This window comes from Ambystoma mexicanum, chromosome 1p, assembly GCF_040938575.1.
Source record: "Ambystoma mexicanum isolate Mex_15411 chromosome 1p, UKY_AmexF1_1, whole genome shotgun sequence".
Taxonomy (NCBI): Eukaryota; Metazoa; Chordata; class Amphibia; order Caudata; family Ambystomatidae; genus Ambystoma; species Ambystoma mexicanum.
Genome location: NC_090921.1, coordinates 605,504,239 through 605,530,156, shown reverse-complemented (window position 1 = coordinate 605,530,156; position 25,918 = coordinate 605,504,239). Strand labels below are relative to the sequence as shown.

The 25,918-nt window shown below is 50.6% G+C and overlaps 1 protein-coding gene across 7 annotated transcripts in view; it reads right to left on the bottom strand.

Moving 5' to 3' along the window:
• RANBP3 (RAN binding protein 3) overlaps positions 1–25,918 on the bottom strand; it is a 1,483,781-nt gene that overhangs the window by 196,029 nt on the left and 1,261,834 nt on the right. For all 7 annotated transcript variants that reach the window (XR_011303967.1, XM_069649581.1, XM_069649583.1 and 4 more), the window contains one exon: positions 4,223–4,409. Coding sequence is in view for 6 of the 7 variants with exons in the window: in XM_069649581.1 (XP_069505682.1) it covers positions 4,223–4,409 (187 nt within the window). In the remaining variant the exon portion in view is untranslated. The remainder of the gene's footprint in view (positions 1–4,222; positions 4,410–25,918) is intronic.

Here is a 25,918-nt window from a genome sequence, read left to right as displayed (position 1 = left end):
ACACTCCTCTGCAATCTCTCAGAATTTTGCAGAAAGGGGTGTTTGGCTGTCTAAACACGACAGCCAGACCCCCTGTGGGAGCTGGTCCTAGTCAGCACTCTGGCAAACAAAGGACTTTTGGGGAGGGGGGGGGGGTTAGACTCCTCTCACACTCTGGAGCCCAGGCGTGGACACCCAAGGGTCCCCGCCACAGTCACAGGAGAAGAGAGAAGGAGGATACTAGGTATCCCTTTGGCACTCCACTGAAGGTTCTGTATGTGCCAATCTCTCAGACTATTGAGTTTTGGGAAATATCTCTCTATCCTTGAGAACTGTAGTTACTCAAGGATATTGAAAAAAATCTTAAAGGAGGACCCTAAGTGTGTCCAGCAACACTGCCCATTGTTAGGGAGAATTCTCATTCTATGGCTAATTTCCCTTACCTAGTGAGTCCCCCAGCAGCTTTGCTGGATTTCTGGAGTTTGTTTTTCCATTTAGTAAGAGTGTACCCCTTTTTCCCACTCTTACTTGTGTTTTGCCATGTGTATTTCATCTGTTTTTGTGATTGTGGACTCTGGAGTACACCACTTCAGTAGCCCCCTTCTTTTGTGTGTTACACAGCACCTTCAGTGCAGTGACACAGGGTTGTCTTTTTGACCTCCCACCGAATCCATTTCTGAGGCTGACTACTGTCCCCAGAAAAGGGTAAAGTTGCCATTAACTTTACTTAGTCATTTAACCTCAGATCCAGTACACCCCATCTTACATGGAGTACGGGAAAGGGTTAATCCTTAGCCCTTTTTATCTGTACCTCCTAGAGCATTGTTTCGCTCTTAACATTTAGGACTTGGCTGGTGGCAGTGGTATCTACCCTAACTTTTCTACCGCGATTATACTATATAAACGTGGTATTGTTTTAGGCTATTATATTAGCCTCAAACTTAAACCCGCTTGACCAAATACACTTTCTTTTGGCTATGGTCGGGTTTATTCGCCAATTCTTTTTGTTAAAGTCCTTCTTGTGTTTTACTTTGTGCAGCAAACCAGGTTTGCCTTCATTGTTCACTGTCTTTTGGCGGGCTTCTGCCAAGAAGCCCTCCTCTAGGCGCCTGGGTGTCTAGGTGGGCTGAATGTGCGGGAGGGGTGTAGTCACCCCCTGCCTAGGAAACCCTAGGAAACCCGAGTCGCACTTTGCCATGATTGGCTGAGGTTGTTGTCCGGGCAGGACAACCCCCCTGCTGTGTGAATGGGGGATTTTCGCTTAAAAGGCAGGACTCTTGGGCTAGAAATCAGAGTCACCACTGAAACTACAACGAACCGAAGTTCATTGAGTAAGGTACTGTGTTCTGCTCGAGGAATTAGAGTGAATCCCTTTTCTTCGCCTCCAAGGCTTGCCCTGGTCTTCCCTCCTCCTTATAACTTTTGCTTCCTCTGTTGACAATATTTAAGTACTCCTGGCTACGTTGAATCGTAAACTATCCGACTGTGTGATCCTCGACAACAGGAACCCGGTTCGACTTGACACTGGCTCCGGCCTATTGACTCTTGAATTTCTGTCTAAGAGTGTTCTCTGGTTTTGTCTGCCTTGACAAAAGTATTGCCTATAATTTTTGCCCCCAACTCTCTCTGGGTATCTCAGGTGCTAAGTGTGTTGTTGCTCCGGTAACATTTCTTGCAGCGGATACGCATTTCTTTAGTAAGACCGAACTGTCATTACTGTCAAAAAGTGATCGCAAGTGTATTCCCGATAACGTCTTTTGTTTCACAACACCGGTCTGCTAAAACACAGGGTACTTACCTTGAAGTTATACCGTACAAAGTGAATTGGTTAGTTGTAGTGTATTTTACGTGTGGTTTTTGAATAGAAGTGTTGTGTTTATAAAAAATGGTTTAAAAATAAATGTACTTCTATTTTTTACCTGCAACCTTGAGTCAGTGTTTGCTGAGTCACAGTAATTGTGGTCCCTTTGTGTAATCTCTGCTACTGCTCATATACTCTTGAGATAAGCCTGGCTGCTCCGCTACTGCTACCACTTTAACATAGTAGTACAGGCTTGTACCAAAGGTGAAACTTGTATTGCCACCTGTCGCCTTAATTGTGTGTAGTGGTCCCTAAGGGCACTGCACAGGATTCTGCCTAACACCCCTAAGGAGCTGTGTGCTGCAGCAGTAAAAACACAGAGGCCTTTAAGAGCTATGGAGCAGACAAACTCCATAGTATAGGCAGAATGCAAAGAATAGAGTTCCAAAAGACGGACCCCACAAGAATGAATGAGTGGAAAAAGGCTCTACTCCTTCAGAAAGTGCTGGGGTTCTCAATAGAAGAGTGGATGAAGCATTAAAATATTCCCTGTTGGGACTCCCCCTCTAGGGTATGGCCCGAGACACCACACCACAACCACACACTAACACCCTCCTTTTTCCTCTCCTGAGGACTCATTACCTAGTAGAGACATGCATTTACTGTAATACCCAAGACGTTGTCTATCATGGAAGTACTGGGACGAAAAAGAACATACTGGGCCCAAGTGTAGCTAGGACTTGGACAAGTTGGCCCAGCGGAACTATGAAGATCACGCCCGGGGAAATAGAAGGATTTTCCCCTGAATCAAGAATACAATTGCAACGTGGTATAAATGTCCACAAGTGACTAGTAACTTGGTGGAGACCAGCCGAGGGAGGCAACAGGTGAAAGGGATCTCCAGTGCGGGAGATCCGAATCTTGTCCCGAGAGCTGACGCAAAACAGGGAATGCTGGCGGGGAGCCGCAGCGACAGCTAAGAAGCAGGGAAGCTCAGCATCACGACACCCGGAAACGCCACACGACTGCAGAAGCAGCCAAGAGCCCAGTGAAGCAGAGAGGAGTCGACCCCCAGAAGGTCCCGGCAAGGTACCAAGACCCAAAGTAAGGTAACAGGGGGTATGGAAACGCCAGAGGGAGTAGAGGACAATTACCAGGCAGGCGGGAGCAGCTCCCTCATGGCCTAGTAGTAATTAGTCAGCTACAGGCCTAACAGAGGGGCAGAAAGGTGCAGAGGTGCCACGCGAAGAATATGCCAGGGGTAGAGAAAAACCCAATAAATGCAGAAGAAGGGTCTGGGACCCGCACCCCTACAAAGAAAAATACAAGTCACCTTCCTTGTGGAAATACTTGACAGAGTGACCCAAGTCTGCCAAATCACAAGCGCAAACAAATACGTGTCGGGGATCGACCCCAAATACAAGAGATAGGTACAAGTCATCTTTTGTGTCACTACACTTGGAAGGATAGTGAACCAAGTGAGCTGAATTTAAGTAGTAGAGAAATCTGGGTCAGAGACACTCAACATATTTGGGACTTAATTGTCAGAGTGTCCTACACGAAGGATCAAAGAAACCAGTCATTCCCCCTGGGCATGTTGAATGGTGAAACGAAAGACACCAGGAGAAGGGAGTCATTCTCCTGGTAACAAGTCCTGAAGGAAACAGAGGAGTCTGGGGAAGGGAGTCATTCCCCCCACGCTAATGAAAAACAGATGCCAAGAGAAGGGAGTCAATCGCTTGGCCAGTAAAATAAAGAACCAGGAAACCTTCAACCAGCAGAAGGGAGTCATTCCCCCTGGTGAGAACTTGGAAGAATTTTATTTTTAGCCCAGGGGAAGGGAGCCTTTCTCCTGGACAAAATACACTTGTTTTTCCTTAGTTAGAGTACAAGTGTGAAGGACAGAGGTGGGGAATTTGACACATGACCTTTGACTTTTAAGTTGAATGGACATTCTTACAGCACTAACAGTATTTTAGTTGAGGCAGGGAACCCCACTCAGAAGTAGGGATAGTTAGGTCTTTCTTTTTAGGAAGAATAAAATGCTTTAACCAAAATCATGCCACCTGTGAGTCTGTCTCCTTCTTTATCTACAGTTCCCGAGAAACTTGCAGGCTAGCTTTCATTTGTTGAAAATGACTTTAAAGGGTCAGACCCCAAAAGATAAAGTAAAAACACATTTAATACTGAACGCAAGACAATAATGGGCTCTGATAGGTGTCAGAGACAGAACTGCACGAGAGGCGCATGGGCCGTCTTCTAATTGAAAAGTCTTCATCATATTACATGTGAGACAGATATTGATCATAAGAGTACTATAATTATGCAAAATTGTGATTTCTTTTTAAGTATTTCATTAAGTGTAAGCAAAAATGACCTTTTCAGAAAAGATTAGCTTTGGACAAGTTATTTATACCATGTGCTCACATGTATTTCACTCACCACTTCCGTTAGATCCTGAAGGAGCAATACCATCATCGTCATCATCACTATCTTCCTCATTGAATTGTGCAATGTCTGGTTCAGGAGCCATCCCCTTGGCTTCTTGCTCTTGTTCTACTCTGCTCCGCAGGGCTAGAATCCTGTGGTGCAGTGCTGCATAAAGTTGCCCAGTGTCTTTTGAACTTGCCTGAGAAATTGTCCAAAACAAAAGTAAAAGAGCCATTAAGGACATACAGTAATATATATGCAACTAAACTTTCAGTTCAAAGGTCTACATTGTTTTTGTATGAATGCAATGTAAAGTGGTCGTATAAATGTGCTTATGCATGCGTTTATTTTGGCCTCCCCGAATGTTGCTCTGTAAAGAAAAGAGGGATGACAGGTTGTTATTAAGATAGCAAGAGAGGCAGATGTGAAACCTGTGGTGTTGCTAGGCGCAGGTCGTTGGTAGAAGAGTCCGTCTGTGGTCAATCCTAGAATATAACCAATATTTCAAGTACATAAATGACATCCAGAAATGTTTCAACAATAAAAGCGGTTATACAAGTTTTAAAATGTGTCCAGTGCATCGAAACGAGGACCATGACTTAGAATCCTACTTGGGTGGCTTTGGGACAGACTTCTCTTTCTGCAACTTAGCGATTCATAGTTTTTATTGTCCCCCTTTCTTTTTGCTCGGTTTTTGACCAGAAGTAAAGCCTTGAGCTTCGCTTCATTTTCTGTTTGTTCATTGTTATGGGAAAACTGTTCAGTCCTTCATGCTTTCAGTACTAGGAAAGTATGCTTCCCTTTTGAATTATTGTACTTTTTAATATTGCACACAGCACTTTACAGTGCTGTGTGCAAGGTGCACTGTACACACAGGCTTTTTACACCTGCGATTTTTGGTTACTTTTATATATGCCTAAAAATAAGCTGGTGGCAGCAGATAGATTTTTACAATTTGTTGCATTATTTTTAGTGTGCACATTCACATTTTCTGCATATGGGTACTGAACGTGGCTAGTGCTCAAAAAATTACAAGTTACTAACCGTAGTGACGAACGTACTCTTAGTCCATAGTCCCCATTCCTCCATATTGCATGGGTGTCCCTCGCGAGGGACAGGATACAGAACCTTTTCCACCAGAAAAATCTTCTTCCCCTCAATCTAGAGGCGCGGCCCTGGTAGCATGCGCTGTCCTGACTCCACCCTACGGTGCCACACCTCAGAACCCAAAGACGCGTCGACAATAGATTTACCATTGCCTAATGACACCAGATTATTAGGGGAGAGGATGGTGGGACGTATGGAGGAAAGGGGCCTATGGACTAAGTACATTAGTCACTATAGTGAGTAGAACAAGTTACTTTCTTACCTGGTAACGTTCTTTCGATGGGATGGTCCGACAACTTATTCCATATCTATGACATGTAATCACCACAGCTGTGCTGCTTCGGAAACTTTTTTCGGCGTCTGCGTCCTGCGTCGATGACGTCGATGCGCCGTGGTCGAGGGCCTCCTCCGACGTCATCCGATGTGATAAGTAGGACGCACGACGCCCGTAGCCTCAGTTGTAGTTTTTTCCCCCAGAACGTGTGACACTAGTCAACTGCCGGTCAGACACAAAGCCTTGCGGAACGTAAGCTGCAATCGCAAAAGAAATTCTGCCGCGGGGAAGGCAGGGCGGGAGGGATATGGAATACGTCGTCGGACCATCCCATGGAAAGAACGTTACCAGGTAAGAAAGTAACTTGTTCTTCGAGGGGATTGGGTCCTCCGACGTATTCCATATCTATGACAGACTCCCAAAGCAGTACCAGAGCAAGGAGGAGGGAAAGAATTTAGAATCAAAATTTAGAATAGCCAATCAAATAGCAGAGCAAAGGATCGCCTTGCCAAAGGCCAGATCCTGTGCTCGGATGAAATCGAGGGAATAGTGACGTACAAATGCATGTACTGAAGCCCAGGTGGCTGCATCACAGATGTTTCGAATAGGAACACCCCTCTGCAGGGCAGTAGACGCAGCCATACCCCTGGTAGAATGGACCCGCAAGCCAGCCGGTGGGTCCTTACCCGCCAAGCGGTAGCACTCCGAGATGGCCAAAATAATCCAGCGAGACAAAGTCTGTTTCGTCACAGCTTGCCCCAAACGCTTTCCAGCGTAACCAATAAAGAGTTGATCGTCCACTCTGACCCGGGACATGCGTGAAACATAAAAGCTTAAAGCTCTCCTAGGATCAAGCCTATGGAGCCTCTCCTCTTCCTTACCAGGATGCGGAGGAGGATAGAATGCCGGAAGAACAACCTTCTGGGCCAAATGAAATTCCGACACTACCTTCGGAAGAAAAGAAGGACGAACTCTAAGGACAACCCTGTCCTTGTGAAATACAGTGAAGGGTGGCTTAACTGAAAGTGCCTGTAACTCACTCACTCTGCGAGCGGAAGTAACCGCAACTAAAAACACAGTTTTCAGAGTTAACAGCCTCAAAGGGCAAGAATGTAAAGGCTCAAACGGAGCACCCATAAGAAACTTAAGAACAAGGTTTAAATCCCAACCGGGCACCAGGAAAGGTGACGGAGGGAACACATTAGTGAGCCCTTTCGGAAACTGTGAAATTAAAGGGATTCTAAAGTAAGAACACTCTTCAGATGAGCGCTTAAAGATGGACAGCGCCGCCAGGTAACCTTTAATGGTACCCACTTGCAAGCCCCTGTGGGCCAAAGAAAGTAAAAAGGACAGAACCATGGGGATGTCACATGCAAAAGGATCCACATTCTGAACTCTGCACCAGTCGCAGAACTTACGCCAACGGTACAGAGACTTTGTTGCTGGCCTTCGGGCCGAAAGCAACACCTCCATCACGTCTTCAGGGAGGTCCCAATCCCTATACCTCAACCATTCAGAAGCCAAGCGTGAAGGTTGAGGGATCTGACCTCTGGATGGAGAACCTGACCCCCCTCACGTGAGAGCAGATCGTCTCGGTAGGGAAGACGACGCGGAGGGCAGATGGACAAGTCGAGAAGGTCCGGGTACCACGTCCTTCGAGCCCACGCCGGAGCAACGAGGATCATCCGGGAACCGAACTTCCGTAACCTCCGCAGCACTTGCGGGAAGACGGGGACTGGAGGAAACGCGTACAGCAGCGGGAATGACCACTCCACCACGAACGCGTCTCCTAAGGCTCCTTTTGGAGGAAATTCCCGCGAGCAAAACCTTTCGCACTTCCGGTTGACACTGGAGGCGAAGAGATCCACTTGAGGGGTCCCCCAAAGGGCGAAGATCTCCAGGAGAATCTCCTGAGCCAACTCCCACTCGTGAGAGATCGTGCTCTGCCTGCTCAGAGTGTCCGCCGTCACGTTTTCGTCTCCGGCCAGATGAACTGCCAAGATCGAAACTTCCTGCTGGATGGCCCAGAACTCGAGCTGCATCGCCTCCCTGCACAGAGGAAGTGACCCTGCCCCCCCTTTTTGTTGAGGTAGTGCATGGCCACTGTGTTGTCGTCAGGATCAGGACACTCTTTCCTCGCACAGTCGGCAGAAAAGCCTTCAGGGCTAGCCTGATGGCCCTCAGCTCCAACAGAATGATATGGAGTCTGGACTCCGACGGAGACCAACGACCGATAACTGTCAGCCCGTTGGCATGAGCTCCCCAACCCGTGAGGGATGCATCCGTCACGATCGTCACCTCCGGCCAGGGAAGCCAAAATGGAGCCCCCTTCATCAAGTTGCCTTCGACGGCCCACCACAGAAGGTCCCGGGCGACCGAGGGCGGCACCTGAACCGGGTCCGACATCCTGCTAGAGGACTGAGACCGTTGCGTCTTGAGCGCCTACTGCAAAGATCTCAGCCGCAGGCGAGCCTCTGGCACCAGAAGAATGCAGGATGCCATGAGGCCGAGCAACCTCAAGAACTCGAACGCTGGGAGCGTCTGGGCATGCTGGAACTTGTGCACCATCTGCTGAATGTGAAGAGCCCTCACCTGGGGAGGAAAACACTGCCCCAGGGAAGTGTTGAGCACTGCTCCGATGTACTGGAGCCGCTGTGTTGGCGTCAAATGGGACTTCTTTAAATTGAGGGAGAAGCCCAGCCTGTGAAGGGAGTGGCAGGTGACGGACAGATGATCCAGGACTTGCTCGGGAGAGCTCCCCCTGATCAACCAATCGTCCAGGTAGGGGTAGACGTGAATCCCCCCTTGCCTGAGATGCGCTGCCACCACCACCATGAGCTTGGTGAAAACCCTCGGGGCGGAGGTCAATCCGAACGGCAGGACCCGAAACTGAAAGTGCGAGTCGCCAACCGCGAACCTCAGGTACTTCTTGTGCTTGGGATGGATAGGCACATGGAAGTAAGCATCCTTGAGGTCGAGTGACACCAACCAGTCCTGAAGCTGAAGGGCCTGGAGGACTTGAGAGAGAGTAACCATCTTGAACTTGTCCTTCCTGAGGAGTTTGTTCAAACCGCGCAAGTCCATGATGGGTCTCAATCCCCCGTCTTTCTTCGAAATCAAAAAATAAGGGGAATACCATCCCTTGTCCCTCTCCGCTACAGGCACTAGTTCTATGGCGCCTTTCTCCAGCAGGGCTTGAATTTCCTGCGCAAGGAGCGGATCCGGTCTCTGCAAAGAGAGGTTCCCCGGTGGATTGTCACGAGGCCTGTGCCGAAAGGGAAGACAGTAGCCGTGGGTTATGATCTCCAGAACCCACACATCTGAAGTAATGGCTTGCCACTCTACAAGATGCTGCGCCAGCCTTCCCCCAACCGGCGAACCATGGGACATGGCCTTATGACTGAATGGGAGCGGCTGCGGCGTTACCTGAGGGCAAAGAGGCAACTGCCCGAGCGGCCTTGGCACCACGGGTACCCTGTCGTCCACCTCTGGTACCCCTGCGTTGGCCTCTTTGACTGCCAGCTCCTCTCGCTTTACTGAAGGAGTAATAGCGAAAGGAACCACCCCTCCACTGCTGTCCCCTAGGACGAAAAGGCGGAGGTTGGCGAACTGCAGCGCCCAACGACTTTGCTGCAGCTTTTGAGGTCTGCAACCTCTCAAGGCTCTCGTCAGCCTTGCTGCCAAAAAGGTGTTCACCGTCAAGGGCATGTTGAGGAGCCGGGACTGCACATCAGGAGCAAACCCCGACTTCCGCAACCAGGCAAACCTGCGTATTACGGTGCTCGCCGCCATGGACCTACTGACGCATTCAGCTAAGTCCAAACCCGACTGAACGGACTCACACATGGCATCCTTACCATCCTGGACCATAGCAAGGAAACCATCCCGTTCGTCCCCTTCGGGAATATGTTCAGCCGCTAATGCAACACAGTTCCACAGAGTGTGTGTGAAACGAGACAAGGCACAAATGGAGTTGGCCGCCTGAAGCGCCATACCACCAGAAGAAAAGACTTTCTTCACCTAGCCATCAAAACGTTTGTCGTCCCTATCAGGAGGGATGGCAGGGTACGACGCCTGCTTTGCCGGGGCCGCCTGCACCACCAAACTCTCCGGAGTGGGGTGCCTGGTCAAGTAGCAGGGGTCGCTACTGGCTGGACGGTATTTTCGCGACAAGGATCTGCCCACCGCCGGAAGACTCTCCAGAGCAGTCCAAGCCGCCGCCACCCTTCTCTGTAAAGCCATATGGAACGGCAGTACCGGATCAGTTGGGGGACCAACATCAAGGATGTCCGTCAGATCATCCTGCACAAACTCCCCTGGGGGAGCAGACCATCCCAAGTACTCAGAAACCCTAGCCATAAGGCGCCGGTACGAGGAATCGGCATGAGAGCCAGGCTCAGGCCTACAAAACTCCACCTCCGGAGAGGTGCCCAGTCCACTGGCATCATGTAGTGACTGTCTCAAATCGTCAAACTGACTATGGCCCGAGACAATTTCATCTGGAACCTGACTAGGAACCAGGCCATCAGAATCCTCATCCGCCTCTGAAATATAGTCCAGGTGGCGAAAAGAAGGCACCCAAGAGTGCTTGCTCTTAACCAGAGCCTTCCTAGGGGGTTCTCCCCTGCCACGGGGTACCTCCGATTCGAAAGGCGTCGATGGCGTCGAGCGAATCGGCGCCGAGAGAACCGGCGTCGAGGAATTCGGCGTCAACGTCAGATGCAGCGCCTCCAGCATCGGAAGCGTCGACAAAGCCCTCGAAACCAGAGCCCCGAGCGTGTCCCTCGACGACCTGAGCGTCGACGGCTTCGACGACTTCCTCGGAGCCGGAGCCTCGAGAAAGCCTGTCGACGCCCTCGACGCCTCAGACGTCGATGTCTTCCTCAAAGACCTCACAGGTGCATGCGGTCTCGACCGCGTCGAGGACCGGGACCTGGAACGGGTACGTCGAGAACTAGTCTCCTTGTCCGAACGGGACCTCTCCCGTGACTCGTGCCGACCACTCTTGCGAGCGGTGTCTCCCGACCTTCCACGACCGACCCCACTCGGGGGCGCGGACGGCTTAGTACCCTGCGACTCAAGAATCGCCAGCATTTTCTTCCTGAAGGAAGCCCATTCCTCTGGCGACGCACGGCTGGTGGGGTAAGCGACGTGCCGGGCAGAGTCTACCGAAGAGGACCTGGAAGACGACCGGTGTCGGCGCTTCCGAGAATGCCTCGAAGAGGCTGAGGAGTGGCTAGACCGACTCCTAGAAGGAGACCCACGAGACTTCCGACGATGACGCGGAGAGTCACCCCGCGAATCATCTGTCGAAAGCCCCGCAGACTTCGACTTCCTGGGCTTGGACACCCGACCTACCGACAACTACTTCTTACGTTCGCGTAAGGCTTTGGACGTGAGCGACTGGCAGTCGATACAGTCATCCGTGTCGTGGGCCTCCCCGAGGCAGGCGTCGTGCGAGTCCGTCACCGACATCTTGGACCCACACTCCCCGCACTTCTTGAAACCCGGACGCGGGGTCGAAGACGAAGTAGAAGACATCTTCACACGAAGGATTTTCACAAAACAAACAGGTTCGAAGAACCGAGAAGAACAGAACTCCAAATAGTCAAGGCGTTAACCGAGATTCACGAAGCAACACGTTCGCGGAAAAAACAGAACTGAGGCTACGGGCGTCGTGCGTCCTACTTATCACATCGGATGACGTCGGAGGAGGCCCTCGACATCGACGCAGGACGCAGAAAAAAGTTTCCGAAGCAGCACAGCTGTGATTACATGTCATAGATATGGAATACATCGGAGGACCCAATCCCCTCGAAACATAATTACTCTTACGTCCCGTCCCCTTTCCTCCATACTGCATGGGTGATTACAACTGAATGTAGCCACAGGGTGGAGAGGAGACCCTCCTTAAGCAAACAGGTTCCGGAGAACCGCCTGTCTGAAAGCTGCATCTGACCTGGAGCCGGCATCCAAACAGTAATTCTTGCAGAAAGCCGATAGAGTGGCTTATGTGGCCGCTCTGCTTATGACCTGCCAGAGGACATGGCGCTGAAAAGCAATGGCCGTTGCCTTGGCCCTGACCGCGTGAGCATGCATGTTCGCCGGAAGGGGTCTACGCTGGCCCTCGTAAGCTTCCTTGATGGCAGAGACCATCCAGCGGGAAATGGAGGCTTTTGAGGCCCGATAGCCTGGCGCCTCCAAAAGTGATGAATTGGGTAACCGACTTGCAGAAGGCCTTGATCCTGTCCAGGTAGAATTTCAGGGCAAAGCTGACATCTAGGCAGTGCAGAACTCTCAGAGGCATGTCCTTCGGGTCAGCAAAGAATGTGGGAAGGACGATCTCTTCGTTCAGGTGGAAGGCTGATGGCACTTTAGGTAGAAATGCCAGATGGGTCCGCAGGACCACCTTATCCTTGTGAAAGGTAGTGTATGGCTCTGAGGAGACCAAGGGCTGGATCTCGCTGACCCTGCGCGCAGAAGTAAGGCCGACTAGTAGGGCCGTCTTATGGTGACCAGCATTATGTCCGCAGACGCCATAGGCTCAAAAGGCTTGTGCGCGAGGGCGCCCAAGACTAGGTTAAAATCCCACACAGGGTGTGGCTTCCTGATGGGCGGGTAGAGTCTAGCGAGTCCGGCCAGATGTCTGACAATAGAGTTGGAGAAGACCCCTTCTTCTGAATTCCTGTAGGCCCCAATGGCTGAGAGGTATGTGCGGCAGGTGTCCACCACCTGCACGCCCGAGTTGGCGAGGTGCGCTCTGAGAATTACAAGTATGTCGTCCAGTGAACAAGCCAGCGGGTCGATATCCTTGGAGTGGGCCCAGTGGCAGAACCGGGTCCATTTACTTTTATACTGGGCTCTAGTAGCTTTGCTCCTAGCCCCTTGAATGATTTCCAGATTGGCCTGGGATAGGTTGAGGTGGCTGAGCGTCACCTGTTCAAGAACCACACTGTGAGGGCCAGCTTCTGAGGGCCAGGGTGGACGACCCTGCCCCCCTGCTGCGTCAGAAGATGTGCTGGGCCCTTCGGGAGCAGGATTGGAGGGACCTCCGAGTGGCAGAGCAGCATGGCCACCACAGAGCCATCAGGATGACGTTGAGCTGGTGAGACTTCTTGAACTTGCAAAGCACTCTGTGAATCAGTGGAGTGGGCGGGAAGGCGTAGGCTGATATGCCTTCCACTGGATCCATAAGGCGTTGCCCAGGGAGCCTAGGCACGTCCCCTGCCAGGAGGCCAACTGGGGGCACTTCTTGTTGTGCCTAGTGGCAAAGAGATCCACCTGGGGGAGGTTCCATCTGTGGAAGATCTCCCGTGCAATGAGATCTTTCAGCTGCCACTCTTAGTTGTCCGCTCCCAACTTGCTGAGCCTGTCCACTTCCAGGTTGGATTCCCCCGGGAGGTGGACTGCCGTGAGGAAAATTGTGTTCTCCAAGGAAGGCCCATTCCCACATGTTGATCGCCAGTCAGCACAGGGCAGGGGACCTGGTCCCCCCTTGCTTGTTGATGTAGTACATACTGGTCGAGTTGTCTGTCTGGATGAGGACAACCTTTCCCTTGAGACGTGGGAGGAAGGCCCTGAGCACAAACCAGATGGCGTTCAGTTCCAGCCAATTGATGTGGTATTCCTGTTCTTGACTGGTCCACGTGCTGTGGACCGAGAGATCCTCCAGGGTGGCTCCCCAGCCCTCGAGGGAGGAGTCTGTGGGAATTGTCACCTGTGGCACGGGGGGCCTGAAGGGCTTGCCCATCCGCAGGTTGCAGTCCCTGGACCACCACGTGAGGTCCGGGTGGAGAGAGATGGGGATCTTGATAAGTTTCGCCTGCGAGCCCCTCTTGGTTCCACAATGCTGTGAAGTGGAGTTGAATCCTTCTCATCCTGAGTCTTGTGTGGGGGACGGCCAACACTACTGCTGCAATAAGACCCAGAAGATGTTGGTACAACCAAGCCGAAGTAGCACCTCGGCTGAGTAAGTGGGACGTGACCCTCCTGATGGCTGAGATCTTGTCCTCCGAGGAGAAGAACCTCTCGGAGAGCGTGTCCCAGATGAGGCCCAGAAAAGTCAAAGACTGTGTGGGTTGCAGCTGTGAATTCTTTAGATTGAACGAAAAGCCCATGTCGTGCAGCGTGTTCATCAGTGCATGGGAGGAGTGGTGAACTGCTTCTTGAGATGTAGCCCCGACGAGCCAGTCGTCTAGGTAGGGGTATATATGGAGGCCTGGAGGAGGGCTGCCACAGCATTCATGAGTCTGGTAAAGACCCTTGGGGCCGAGTTGAGGCCAAAAGGGAGGACCTTGTACAGGAAATGGCAGCCCATGGTCCTGAAAACGTAAGAACGATGGGGTTGCCAGATCGGGATGTGAAGATAAGCATCCTTCAGATCCAGGGAGCACATCCAGTCTTCCCTGCACAATGTTTCCGCAATAAAGGCTGGCGTAACCATCTTGAATCTCTGAAGAGGCAAGGAGAGGTTGAGGGTGGAAAGGTCCAGTACAACTCTCAGACCGGCCTGGTTCTTCTTCTAAATGGCGAAGATCCTGGAGTAAAAGCCTGAGCCTCGCTGGGGGGCTGGGACTTCCTCCCCAGCTTGGCTCAGGACGAGTGACCGAATCTCCGCCAAAAGAGTTGTTATCCCAACTTGAGGGAGAGGAGGAGAGGCAGGAATAGGTAGACGGTACCCAGAGGAGACTACGGACAAGATCCAGGGGTCCGCAAAGTTCTGTCGCCAAAAGTGTGCGTGAAGAGCAAGCCTGCCCCCCCCACTGGCAACACGTGGACCCGGAGGGGTGCGTCAGGACATCTTACCCTCGGAGGCAGAGGAGGGGGACTGGAAAATGCCCCTGCGCCCCTTTTTGATGCTTGCGCCGACTAAGGGTCGGCAAGCATTCTGGCTGCCTAGACCTCAGTTCCTGGAAGCCACGGAAGCCTCCAGATGAGCGACCCTTATCCGAGCTTTGCTGAAAGTGGGAGTACGCTTTGGGCGTGGTCTTTGTCATTATGGATAAAGACTTAGCCATCTGAGAGCTGCTGTTCTTTTTGTCCAGCTCTTCGTCCGTGCTGGAGTGAAGAGGTCAATGCCCTCGAAGGGCAGATCTAGAATGCGTTCCTGGACATCAGGGTTGAACTTGGTTGCCCTGAGCCAGGCCATCCTCCTCAAGTCCGTGGCAATACAAATGGCACGTCCAAAGGTATCGTTGTGTGCCAGGGTGGACTCCATGATATCCTGAGCCACGAGCTTGGCTTCGGCTAGCCCCGCCATAAAACGCGATTGGCTGTGGGCGGGGAGTTCCGGGAGGAAGTCTGCAATTTCCCGCCATAAGCTCTGGCTGCCGGCTGCCAGCCTGGCGTCTGCGTTGGCCGGTTGCAGATGCAAGGAAGCATCGGAATACAGTTTCTTACCGTATGCCATGTGGTTTTGAGCCAACCCTTCTTGGCGAGGGACACCACGTCAGTCTGTAGTGGAATTGCTGTTCTGGCAGAAGGGCGCCTCTTGAGGACTTCAGCAAGGACGCCCTCTGCCGGATGTTCTACCTGGGGCTGGGGGAGGCCCAGGTATTCCGCCAGGCCCGAGAGACGTTCGTGGAAGGCCCTGGATGATGGTGTGTCAGGATCGTCCTCCTCATCAGTATCCGGAGGATCTGAGGGATCCTGTGGAGGAGGACGACTGTCTGGAGGCTGGGGCACTGGGACCACAGCCAGAGGCTGAGGAAGAGGAGGCGGCTGGTATGGAACTGCATGCAGAGTAGGCTGAGGAGCCAGAAGAGGCAGCTGCGTCGGGGCCTGAGGCGTCTGTGGTGCCACTAGCATAGCGGGAAGGACTTCCCTGACTGCTTCCTTGATGAAAGCCCCCATCTGTGGAGACTTCATGAGGCCGAGGAACCTCGAAGATCCGGTCCTCACTGGCCAACGAGGAGGAGGCAGGCACGGGCCAGGTAGCTAGAGGCAGCTGAGGCTGCTGCCGCCCGTACATACAGGCGCAAGGGAAAACAACCTTGCGCATAATAAGGGTAGGCCGTAGGCCACGTAACTGGTTGATGCCAGTCCCACCTCGATACTCGTTCTTCGCCAAAGTCCTGCAGAGGTGTAGAACGGGTGTCCCTTTCTGGCACGTCAGCCATTTTGTTGAGCTGCTTACCACATGGCTGCTGCGATGTGTTGCTCGGCTCGCTGGGGCCGGCCTCTGCCAAGTCTCTTATGTGAGGCACGCGACTTGCCCCGCTCCTCGGGCAAGGGCCCGCTAGGTGTACAAACCTCAACCCGGGGGTCGTTAGAGCTGCGTTCAGGTGCCCCCTCAAACCTATTGCCTGTAACAGGGCGGAGCCCCTTGGCCATGATGCCGGTACAAGGGCAGAGCCCCTCGGACGCAAACCCGGTGAGAGTGCCTAGCGGCCACTCAACACTGACACCAGGAGGATCCGAGGACCCCCTCAGCCCAGAGGCCAGTAGCTGTGACAGCCTCGGCTTCACATAGTTCTTGAGATCCTCAGAAGGAGACAGCTGAAAGAGCTCCCTCCACCTGGCTAGTCTGTTCTTCAGCGCTTTCGAGGACAGCGAGCCGCACGCCGAACAGGACTGCCAACCGTGGTCTGGGCCAAGGCTACGTAGGCAGAGGGCGTGGGGGTCTGAAGTCGGGAAGAGCCCATTGCAGGATGGGCACCTTATTGATAAAAGACCAAATAAGATGAGGAAGAATCCGCAAGTGGAATTACATGGGCGAAGCCAAACCCAGGAGCGCGGGTGAATTTGGCCCGTTCCTGTCTATGCGGAAAAGGGGACTGAGGTGTGGCGCCGGAGGGCGGAGCCAGGGCCGCGCCTCTAGATTTAGAGGGAAAGAAGATTTTTCTGTTGAAAATGGTTCTGTCTCCCGTTCCTCGCGAGGGACGCCCATGCAGTATGGAGGAAAGGGGACGGGACGTAAGAGTATGGTCACACCATGAGATTATCGCTTGTTCTTTGGTCATATTGTTTTTTGGCATTCTTCCTGCCAGGTCAGGAAATTCCTTTGAAGGTCATGTACTTGGATGGGGTACCTGTTGCTTAGTTGGTTTGTGATGCCTTAGTGTGTGGGTGGCCGAAGCAAGTCAGTGGTGCCAGAGTGTCTATGTGTGGGGCAAATGTGAAACCAGTAGTTGTCCCAAATTTGACAACTACATGCTGTTTGAATGGTGCAGATCCTTACCATTTGGTGGGTTTGGACTAGCTTCCAGTTCAGACCTCTGACGCCATTTCTTTATATCATTGTTGGAGCCACAAACCCCTTAAAGAAGCACAGCCTGCTGAAGATCCAAAGATGGCTCCTGGAGTGTCACAGCATCCCTTCTTGTGTCTGGCCCGTGAAGACCCCAAGCGGTGCTTCAATTCCTGGACTAGTGGGACCAACTAGTCTCACGCATTCGAGTATTCTGCCTTTTTGGGCCTTTTGAAGTGTTCCTTGACTGCCCAGTGGATTGACCAGCTCTCTCGTGGGCTACTTCAGCAGAACCACCACCATTCTGCGTTCAAGCCTGGAACTTCGGTGGTCGCTAGCTCATGCCATCAGTCACGTTCTCTGAGTTTCAGCGCCCCGACATCAAGGGATCCTGTTCGGGAGCTGCTTCTGGGACCACGACTCGAAGGATTCTGCTCGTCAGCTTTGGGTGGTGACCATAGCTGGAACTCGCCTTACCCCAAACTTTGAGGTGACCTGAAGAGGCCTACACATTGGTGTGTCCTGCATTCCATCATCGCCAGAGGTTGCATCTTGCTGTTGCACCACACCGAATAAATCCTCGCACCCACAATTCCTTGGCATCACCCACCAGAGCCAACGGCAGACGAAAGAGCCCCCAGTGATCGATAGATGATCCCTCAAGACATATGGGAACATCAGAGTCACAGGGTAAGTAAATGCAATGCGTTTGTCCCACTGTCCTCCACAGAAAAACATTGGGAACAACACTGTCTCCTGGATTCCATTCCACTCACCTTTTGGTTGTCGATTCTCGGTAAAGTAATCTGAATTATAACACCACATTAACTTACCCAAGTAAAATTGTTGAACAACTTCTTTGAACTATCACCAACATCAGTGAATTGCATTTTACCTGCAGAGACTCCTTTCGGGGGCGTAACATTGTGGCTCTTGTGACTTTTGGGTGCAAGGACCTACTCTTCGTGGGGTATGGGCTGGTTAAATTAACTTGCGAGATAGTTCCATCATATACTGCTGTTACGATGGATTACTAGAATCTGGCTTGGTGGACAGATTTTAGGAGGCCACCTTAGTTTTAGTGAACAGTGGAACTAAGAGGATAGTCAAACTAGCATGGAGAGTGGTCAAGGCTTAGTCTCAAGAGAAAGTGAGTGGGAACAGGGGTCCACAATGAGTCCACACAGTGAAGCAAACAATTCAATTGGAATACTATATTCTATGCCCAAAAACACACTTGGAAATTAAACAAGCAATTACAAGTTACTCACTGTAGTGACTAACATACTCTTAGTCCTTGTCCCTTTTCCTCCATACTGCATGGGCGTACCTTTCTAGGGACGGGAGACAGAACCTTATTCACCAGAAAAAACCTTCTTCCCCTTTAGATTTACAGGCAAGCGGGGGTGCGGCCCTGGGAGCATGCTCTCCCCTGACTCCAGCCACCGGCGCCACTCCTCAGTCCCTACTGACATGTCGACAATAATTAATATTGCCTAATGACACCAGTATTATTAGGGGGGGGAGGATGGTGGGATGTATGGAGGAAAGGGGACTAAGGACTAAGTACGTTAGTCAAAACGGTGATTAACTTGCTCTTACGTCCCGTCCCCTTTCCTCCATACTGCATGGGAGATTACAACAATGTTAGGCAAACAGGTTCCTTAGAATCACCTGTCTGATGTCAAAGTCTAACTTTGAGCCGGCGTCCAAACAGTAATGCTGACAGAAAGCCGAAGGGTTGTCCCAGGTGGCCGCCCTGCTTATGGCCTGCCACGGAACCTGCTGCTGGAATGCGATCCCGTGGCCTTGGCTCCGACAGCGTGAGTGTGCATGTTAGCTGGCAGTCGCTTGTGCTGCCTGTCGTAGGACTCCTTAATAGCTGCAATCATCCACCGTGAAATAGAAACAATGGATGCCCGATACCCAGGCCTGGATCCCACGAAGGTGACAAAAAGAGCATCCGACTTGCGGAAGCCCTTGGTCCTGTCAAGATAAAATTTCAGAGCGCGCCTTACATCCAGACAGTGCAAGACTCTCTCAGCCTCGTCCTTGGGTTCAGCAAAAAACGTTGGTAAGACTATTTCTCGTTTAGATGGAAAGTGGATGGTACCTTAGGTAGGAATGCCGGTTGAGTCAGCAGGACCACCTTATCCCTGTGGAAAGTGGTACATGATATGTATAACATGTTATTTTATTCATATCGCGCTCGTACACAAGTGTTTCAGTGCGCGACAAGGCAAGTGAGGAGACCAGAGGAGAACAAAACAACGATCTTACTAGGCCCAGTGAGGTTGAGAACGCGCAAGTGCATGGGAAAGGGGAGTGGAGAAGTGCATGGATGGAGGAGACGTGGAAAGTGAAGAGCAGAGGAGAAACAGACAAATAATAAATTAAATAATAAGGCAATAGAAGGTGGTAGTGCAGCCGCCAAGTGGCAAGTGCTGGTTTTAAGGAAGCAGACAGGGTAGGTCTGTAAGTGCAGCAGGTGGGTGGGGGACTGTATGGGTACAGATACAGCCCAAGCGCAAAGGGGGGGGGGGATGCAGTGCAGGATGGTGGCAGAGTGAGCAGGTACCTGGGCCCGGAGGATAGAGGGTGGCCAGGTGCACAGAGTCTAGAGAGAAAACAGATCAGCAGGGCTGAAGGGGTAGGGGGGACCAAGGTGGAAGCAAAGAAGAAGGTTTTAAGGTGCTTCCTGAACCGGAGATGGTTCTCCTCAAGTTTGAGTGGCAGGGAGGCTGTTCCAAAGGGAGGCACCAGCTAAAGACAGATTTACCCCCAGCCCGTTTCATTGACCGACCCTGGGTTAGTTGGAGGTAGAGGAGCGAAGGGCTCTAGAGGGGAGGTATTTACAGAGGGATAATTGAAGGTATTTTGGACCCAGGCCCCAGAAAGCCTTGTGGACAATACAGAGAGTTTTGAATTTAATCCTTGCATCCACTTGGAGCCAATGAAGGGATTTTAGTGCTGGAGAGATACGATTCCAGGGCTTGAGGCCAGTGACAAGTCTCGCAGTTCTGTTCTGGATTAGTTGTAGATGGCAGAAAGAAGCGGCAGGTAGATTTAGAAAGAGGCTCTTACAGTAGTCCAACCTAGAGAGAACCAGAGCTTGGGAGACAATGACCTTCTGGGGGAAGGAAAGGAAAGGCAGAGTACCTCTGAGGAGGTGCAGTAGGAAGTTTGACTTTTTAGAGACGTCCGATATGTGGGCAGATAAGGAAAGTGTGGAGTCAAAAGGTGACCCCGAGGTTCTTAGCCTCGCTGCTAGGGGCATGAAGGGGGCCAGGGGAGGCCGGCCCGAGAATGAGGGGAAAGGATGGTGAAGGTGTACCGATGAGGAGGATCTCATTCTTGTTGGCATTTATACAAAGATCATTGGCGGCACACCAATATTGAATGGCAGATAGGCAATCAGAGATAAGAGCAGGAGTGGAGGCGGCCGTGGGCAGCCTGAAAATGAATTGAGTGTCGTCAGCGTAGCACTTAAAATTTGAGCAGAAAATGGCAATGCAGTGCGCAAGAGTTGCCAGGTATTAGTTGAAAAGCTAGGGCGAGAGGTTAGACCCCTGGGCAACACCCCGGGTAGAGAGGGAGATAGATGATGGGAAGGACCCAAGTTGGACCTGGGAGGGTCGATCAGAGAGGAAAGAGGTCAGCCAGGCCAGATCAGCTTTTTGAGCCTGATCAGTGATACCCAGGTTATCATGGAGACGGCTGAGCAGGATGATATGGTTGACCACGTCAAAGGCAGATGAGAGATCAAGTAGGATGAGGACAGAGGGAATGTTAGAGTCAAGGTTGGAGAGAAGATCTTCACGGATGTTCAGGAGAGCAGTTTCCGTGCTTTTGGCAGCTTTGAAGCCAGAATGGTGCTCATGTAGAGCGCCAAAAGAATCAGAGTGAAGTTTAAGCTGAGATATAGCTAGCTTTTACATTAGTTTACCCAGAAAGGGAGCAATGGAAATTGGGATATAGTTAGCCGGACATGAAGGATCTGCTGTGGTTTTCTTGAGAAGAGGATGTACAAGGGAGAGCTTCAGAGGCAAAGGAGTGGTTGTAAGAATCTGCAAGGGCAGGAGCAAGGGTATCAATGTGGATCTTGATGGTTTTAGAGAAACAGGGATGAACCTGTTTTGATGAGGCTTTCATAGATCGGACTCGTCTAGCGACCTCATCAGGGGAGAAAAGAGGAAAAGATGAGAAAGAGGGTCGGGGTGGTGGATGAAGGATGGCCAGCAAGCGCAGACGGGAGAGGAGGGGGAGGGAAGGAGAAGGTGGACAGGATGTCCTGGGTTTTGAGATAAAGTGAGAGGCCAGGGCATTGCAAAGAGCCTGGGAGGTAAGAGGAGGAAGAGAGACTGCTGCAAGGTTGACCAGCTCCTTGTAGATTTTAAAGAGTTCGGCCGAGTTGTTAGATGCCGCAGAGATACAGGTTGAATGTGGGCTTGTTAGGGAGAATTCTCATAAATGTGCCAATTCCCTTCACCTTAGAGGCCCCCAGCAATTTTGCTGGATTTTGGGGACTTTATCTTTTTACCTGGAGTGTGAGCCTTTTTTCCCCACTCGCTCATGTATTTTGATGTGTGTTTTGCTCTTGTGTTCTTTGATTATGGGGTTTTAGATAAATCCATAGGCATCATCTTTTCATCTGTCACACAGCAGCCTCAGTGCAGTGAACCAGGGAAGCCTTTTAGGCTGTCCCAAGGTTTAAACACCTTCTGTGGGATAAACTACTGTTTCCCAGAGAAAGTAAAGTTACATTGACTTTACTAGTCTTTTTAAATTCCTAGACCCAGCCCACACTATCTTCCAATAGAGTGCTGAAGGGGTTACCTAGTATGCCCCGTGTCTAAAAACTTCCCCTGCTCCCCTTTCCTCTCGAAATGGCTGGTGGCAGTGGAATTACAACTACCATGATTTTTCCCGACCGCGAATAACGGTAGTGTTAAATCGTGGGAGCCATGTTTTTCAAGATGGCGTCAGAGCCTCCTCTGTAGAAACAGGTAACGGTCATCTATTGTCACTCTTTCTTTTTGGAAAGGTCCTTCTAGAGTTTGCAACTGCGCGCCAAACTAGGTTTGGTCCCTTTGTTTCTATGCCTTTGGCAGGCTTCAGGAATGAAGAACGCCTCTGGCGTCTGAGTATCTGGGGTGGGCAGGAAGTGAGGGAGGTGCCCGAAACTCCCTGTGCTTCGTCTCCTAGGAGACCGAAATGCACTCTGGCGTGATTGGCTGGCTGACTGTCCGGCAAGGACAGCAACCCTGCTGGGTGAGTGGCAGCTAGGCTGGAATTAACAGGAGAAAACTGTTTAAAAAGCGAGTCTCTTGGCTTGGAAGGCAGAGTCGACCACTGGAATGAAAGAACTGAAGACGAACTGGAAGAGGACGGCTGCTGGAACTACTGGACCGTTGGTTTGCCCTGATGGAGCCCTGCTGCAGGTCCGAATCGCCAAGTTCATCTGGACAGAGAAGCCCTTCAAGGACGACTTCCACATTTCAGTTAGATGGACCAATCAACTCGTAAGCCACCTGGACACCATTCTCGGAGCTGGTTGTATTTTCCAGAGAGTGCTGCAGGAAATCAAATAACCAGGGAGAAGGACACCAGCTTGTGTGCTTGAAGACAGCTCCCGGAATCAAAGAATTGCCAGTTTTGCCATCTATGTGAACAGTCCCTGTGCAGTGCAGGAGTCCCACAACGTCATCCCTCGTGTCCCCACGACTGATGCTCAGGAACAGCGAGATCTGCAGTAACTGCCAGGAACAGAAGTCTTCAGCTGCATCTTTTTCTTCAAAATAAGGTACTGTGAAAACACGACCAAGAGAACTTACCTCACTGCGAAGGTTTGTGAAACTTTGTCAACTTGCAGCCCTAGTCAGCTTGTGACCCTGTTAGGCAGAAACCTGTGCAGTTCCCTTAGGGAGCACTGCAAAAGATTTAGGACTACAGGTGTTAGCAGTAAACCCACTTGATAGCAGTCTGTACCACCCAGATTTACCTGGTAGCTGTGGCTGAGCAGTCAGACTTCCCTCAAGAAGAGTTAGGAAGTATGCAAAGTATACACAATAGGCACTCAGATATAACAATACAAGCAAACACTGACCAGAGCTTTGGTATCAAAGTATATAATTATTTATTTAAAAACACACTGTTTGAAACACTCCAGCACTCTTATTGTAAAATATTCTAAACACAGTTACTATTATAATATATACACCTCTTTTTCCTTATCAGATAAGTCACTGTAAAACACCACGTATTTTCCTACAGAGGTGAGCGCTTAACTAGATGGCACTCCAATAGGTTTGTGAGAAAGGGAGGGAAAAAAACTGAATATTGAAAGGTACACCACTCTAAGATTCAGGAACACTTAGCAAGGCAGAAGAGCAAAAGTCACTGGTGAGCCAAAGTCCAAAGGCTGGGCCCACTCTTAGAGAGAGCAGAGCACAAATGCGCCCAAGATCACACAGTTACACTAGGCTTAGAAAGTCTTGCAAAGGGTTCAAAAAGAGTTTAGAGAGGCTTAGGAAAGTTTATCCAGGGTGTCCCAGGCTAACCCAGGTTCGAAAGCCGGGGACTAAATCTACCCCGTACAGTCGGTAGCAAGGGAAGCCAGGCGGGACACGGTACCTTAAGTGGGAAGGATCCTCCAGCGGTGGCAGTTGTTCCTGGTAGTGGGTGCAAGTTGCATCGTCGTCCAGGGAAGAGACGATCTCGACTTGGAGGAAAGATGAAGGTCGTTGCACTACCAGGGAAGAAACAAGCCGTGGAGTTTTCCGGTTAAAGGTGGTACCTTTGTTTCGCGGTCGTGGTAAGACGTGGTATCCCGGTTGCCGGGGTGCTTGGCACAGTCAAGGCGGCCACGAGGTACGTCGGGAAGGCGAAAAGACGGTGAAACTGGTTATCCCCACCAGTCAAAGGAAGAAGACTCTCCAGCGGGAGATCTCCTCTGTCGTTGGGAAAAGTGGTGAGACGGTCCAGCAGGGCTCCACCAGTGGTGGTGTCGTGGCAGGTCGGCTCAGCTTCTCCCTCGTCTGATTCTTAGGTCCTGTGGCGACTTCTGAAGTTCCAGTCCCCAAAGCCCTGCTTTTATGCAGCAAACCCCCATTCACTCAGACTAGCTGTCACTCAAACATGCTAAGTGGTGAGCCGGCCGGCTCACACTTGGGCCAATCAGGATGGAGTGCGACTTGAGTTGCCTAGGCAACTCAGTCCAGGGTGCGTAAATTCCCCTCCACCCCTCCTAAGTACCCCAGACAGAGTGGCACCACTTTGGAGGGCTTCTGTGGAGAAGCCCGCCAAAAAGTGGAACAAAGGGCTCGACTTGGGTTGGAGCCACAGAAGAGAACACAAACGCCATTTTAGAATCATGTTTTGGCAAAAAATATCAACCGGAGAATATTAATTAAATAAACCGGCGGTATGTTCAAGGCTATCGTAAATAATTAAAAAAAGATAGTAGCCTAAAACAATGGGAAATCCCATAGGAAAATATTCGCGGTTGAATATAAAAAGTAGTATCCACTGCCACCAGCCAAAACTCGATCAGGGGGGACGGAGACGTGCCCCCCTCGACTAACAGACCCTGGGGCAATCGAATTGCCCCAGCCAGTACGTCCACAATATGATGGTTTGTACTGGTTCTGTTCAGAATTTAAGACTAGTAAAGTCAATGGTGACTTTACAGGCCCTGGGAGACAGTAGTCAGTCCCAGGGTATGGAGTCTATACTGGGGGGTCACTATGACACCCTTGTTTTACTGCACTGAGGGTGCTGTGTAACACGCATCACAAAAACACATGAAGCCCTACGGAGTAAAATACCCCATAGCCCATTAAACACATCTAGATTCAAAGAAACACACTCAAATCATGTCCAAGAGTGAGGGTAAAAGAGTCTCACTCTTGGCAGGAGAAAAAAATAAACCCCAAAAATCCAGCAAAGCTGCTGGGGGACTCACTAGGTTAGGAAATTCAGCCTAAACAGAAGCCTAATTCTCCCTAACAGACCTGACATATGAACCTTTCTTCCGTTCCTTGAACTACTTCTGAGAACCATGGCAAAGACTTTTCCATTTAAATACCAGAACCGTTTTTACCTATACAAGACTCTAGACCATTGACGTTGGCTTACCTATTGCATTGAATCAACTCCTTTGGTGAACTCAAACTATTTGCACTGTTTTAAAGTAACTGTAATATCCGTTTTATTAACTTATGTTATTTTGCTCCTACTTTAAACGCTCTGAATGCCATTTTGCTCCTCCTTCAAAGTAGCTTAAACGTTTCAGAAGCAGTTAGTGTAAAGTATTGTAGTATATTTTTTTGAGCGATAGTGATCGCCTCCTTTTAGTGAATGTTTTCTAACTGACTGTGTAGTAAATTAAGAAGTGTTTTACCAAGAAACCTTGAGTATGACATGCATTACTTACCGTAATAGCATTTCTGATGATTGTATCTGCTTAGATTCACGTGCTGTGCATATGGTCCGACATTCAGTGGTAACCGCAGAGTATTGCATCTTGTCTTTCGGGGACCGAAAGGGGACGTCGGTATAGGCGTGTCCGTAACACTATCCACTATCCCTATCGTGACGTGTAGTGTACCCAAAATCCCTCACGTGCCGAGGTCCCTCCGATTGTATTTTTTTCTGGCATGAGGGAGCACAAGGCTATAGTGAGTGAGTACATAAAGAGAGAATGTAGTAAGACGTCTATGTCCCTTCCACCCCGAGCGGGGATGTAGGGTGGGCGCATGTGAATCTAAGCAGATACACTGATCAGAAATGCTATTACGGTAAGCAATGCATGTCTTCTGATGATTGTTAATCTGCTTAGAATCACATGCTGTGCATAGACTAGCGAGCAGTACCGGAGTTGGAGGTGGGTTGTGAGAAGGAACAGTAGAGAAAAGAAAAATTAAAAAAAACATGGGACCCTTTTTTCGGTCCTTTTGGTGTCGAACAAAAGGCATTCGATCCTTTGGCTGGACACCGAGAAGGAACAGTAGAGAAAAGATGTCTTCGTACTGCTTGTCCCACCTGAGAATATGACCTAGAAGGAGTGTCTAGGCAATAGTGTTTTGTAAAGGTGTGTACAGATCTCCAAGTTGCTGCTTTGCAAATGGACTCAAGGGGA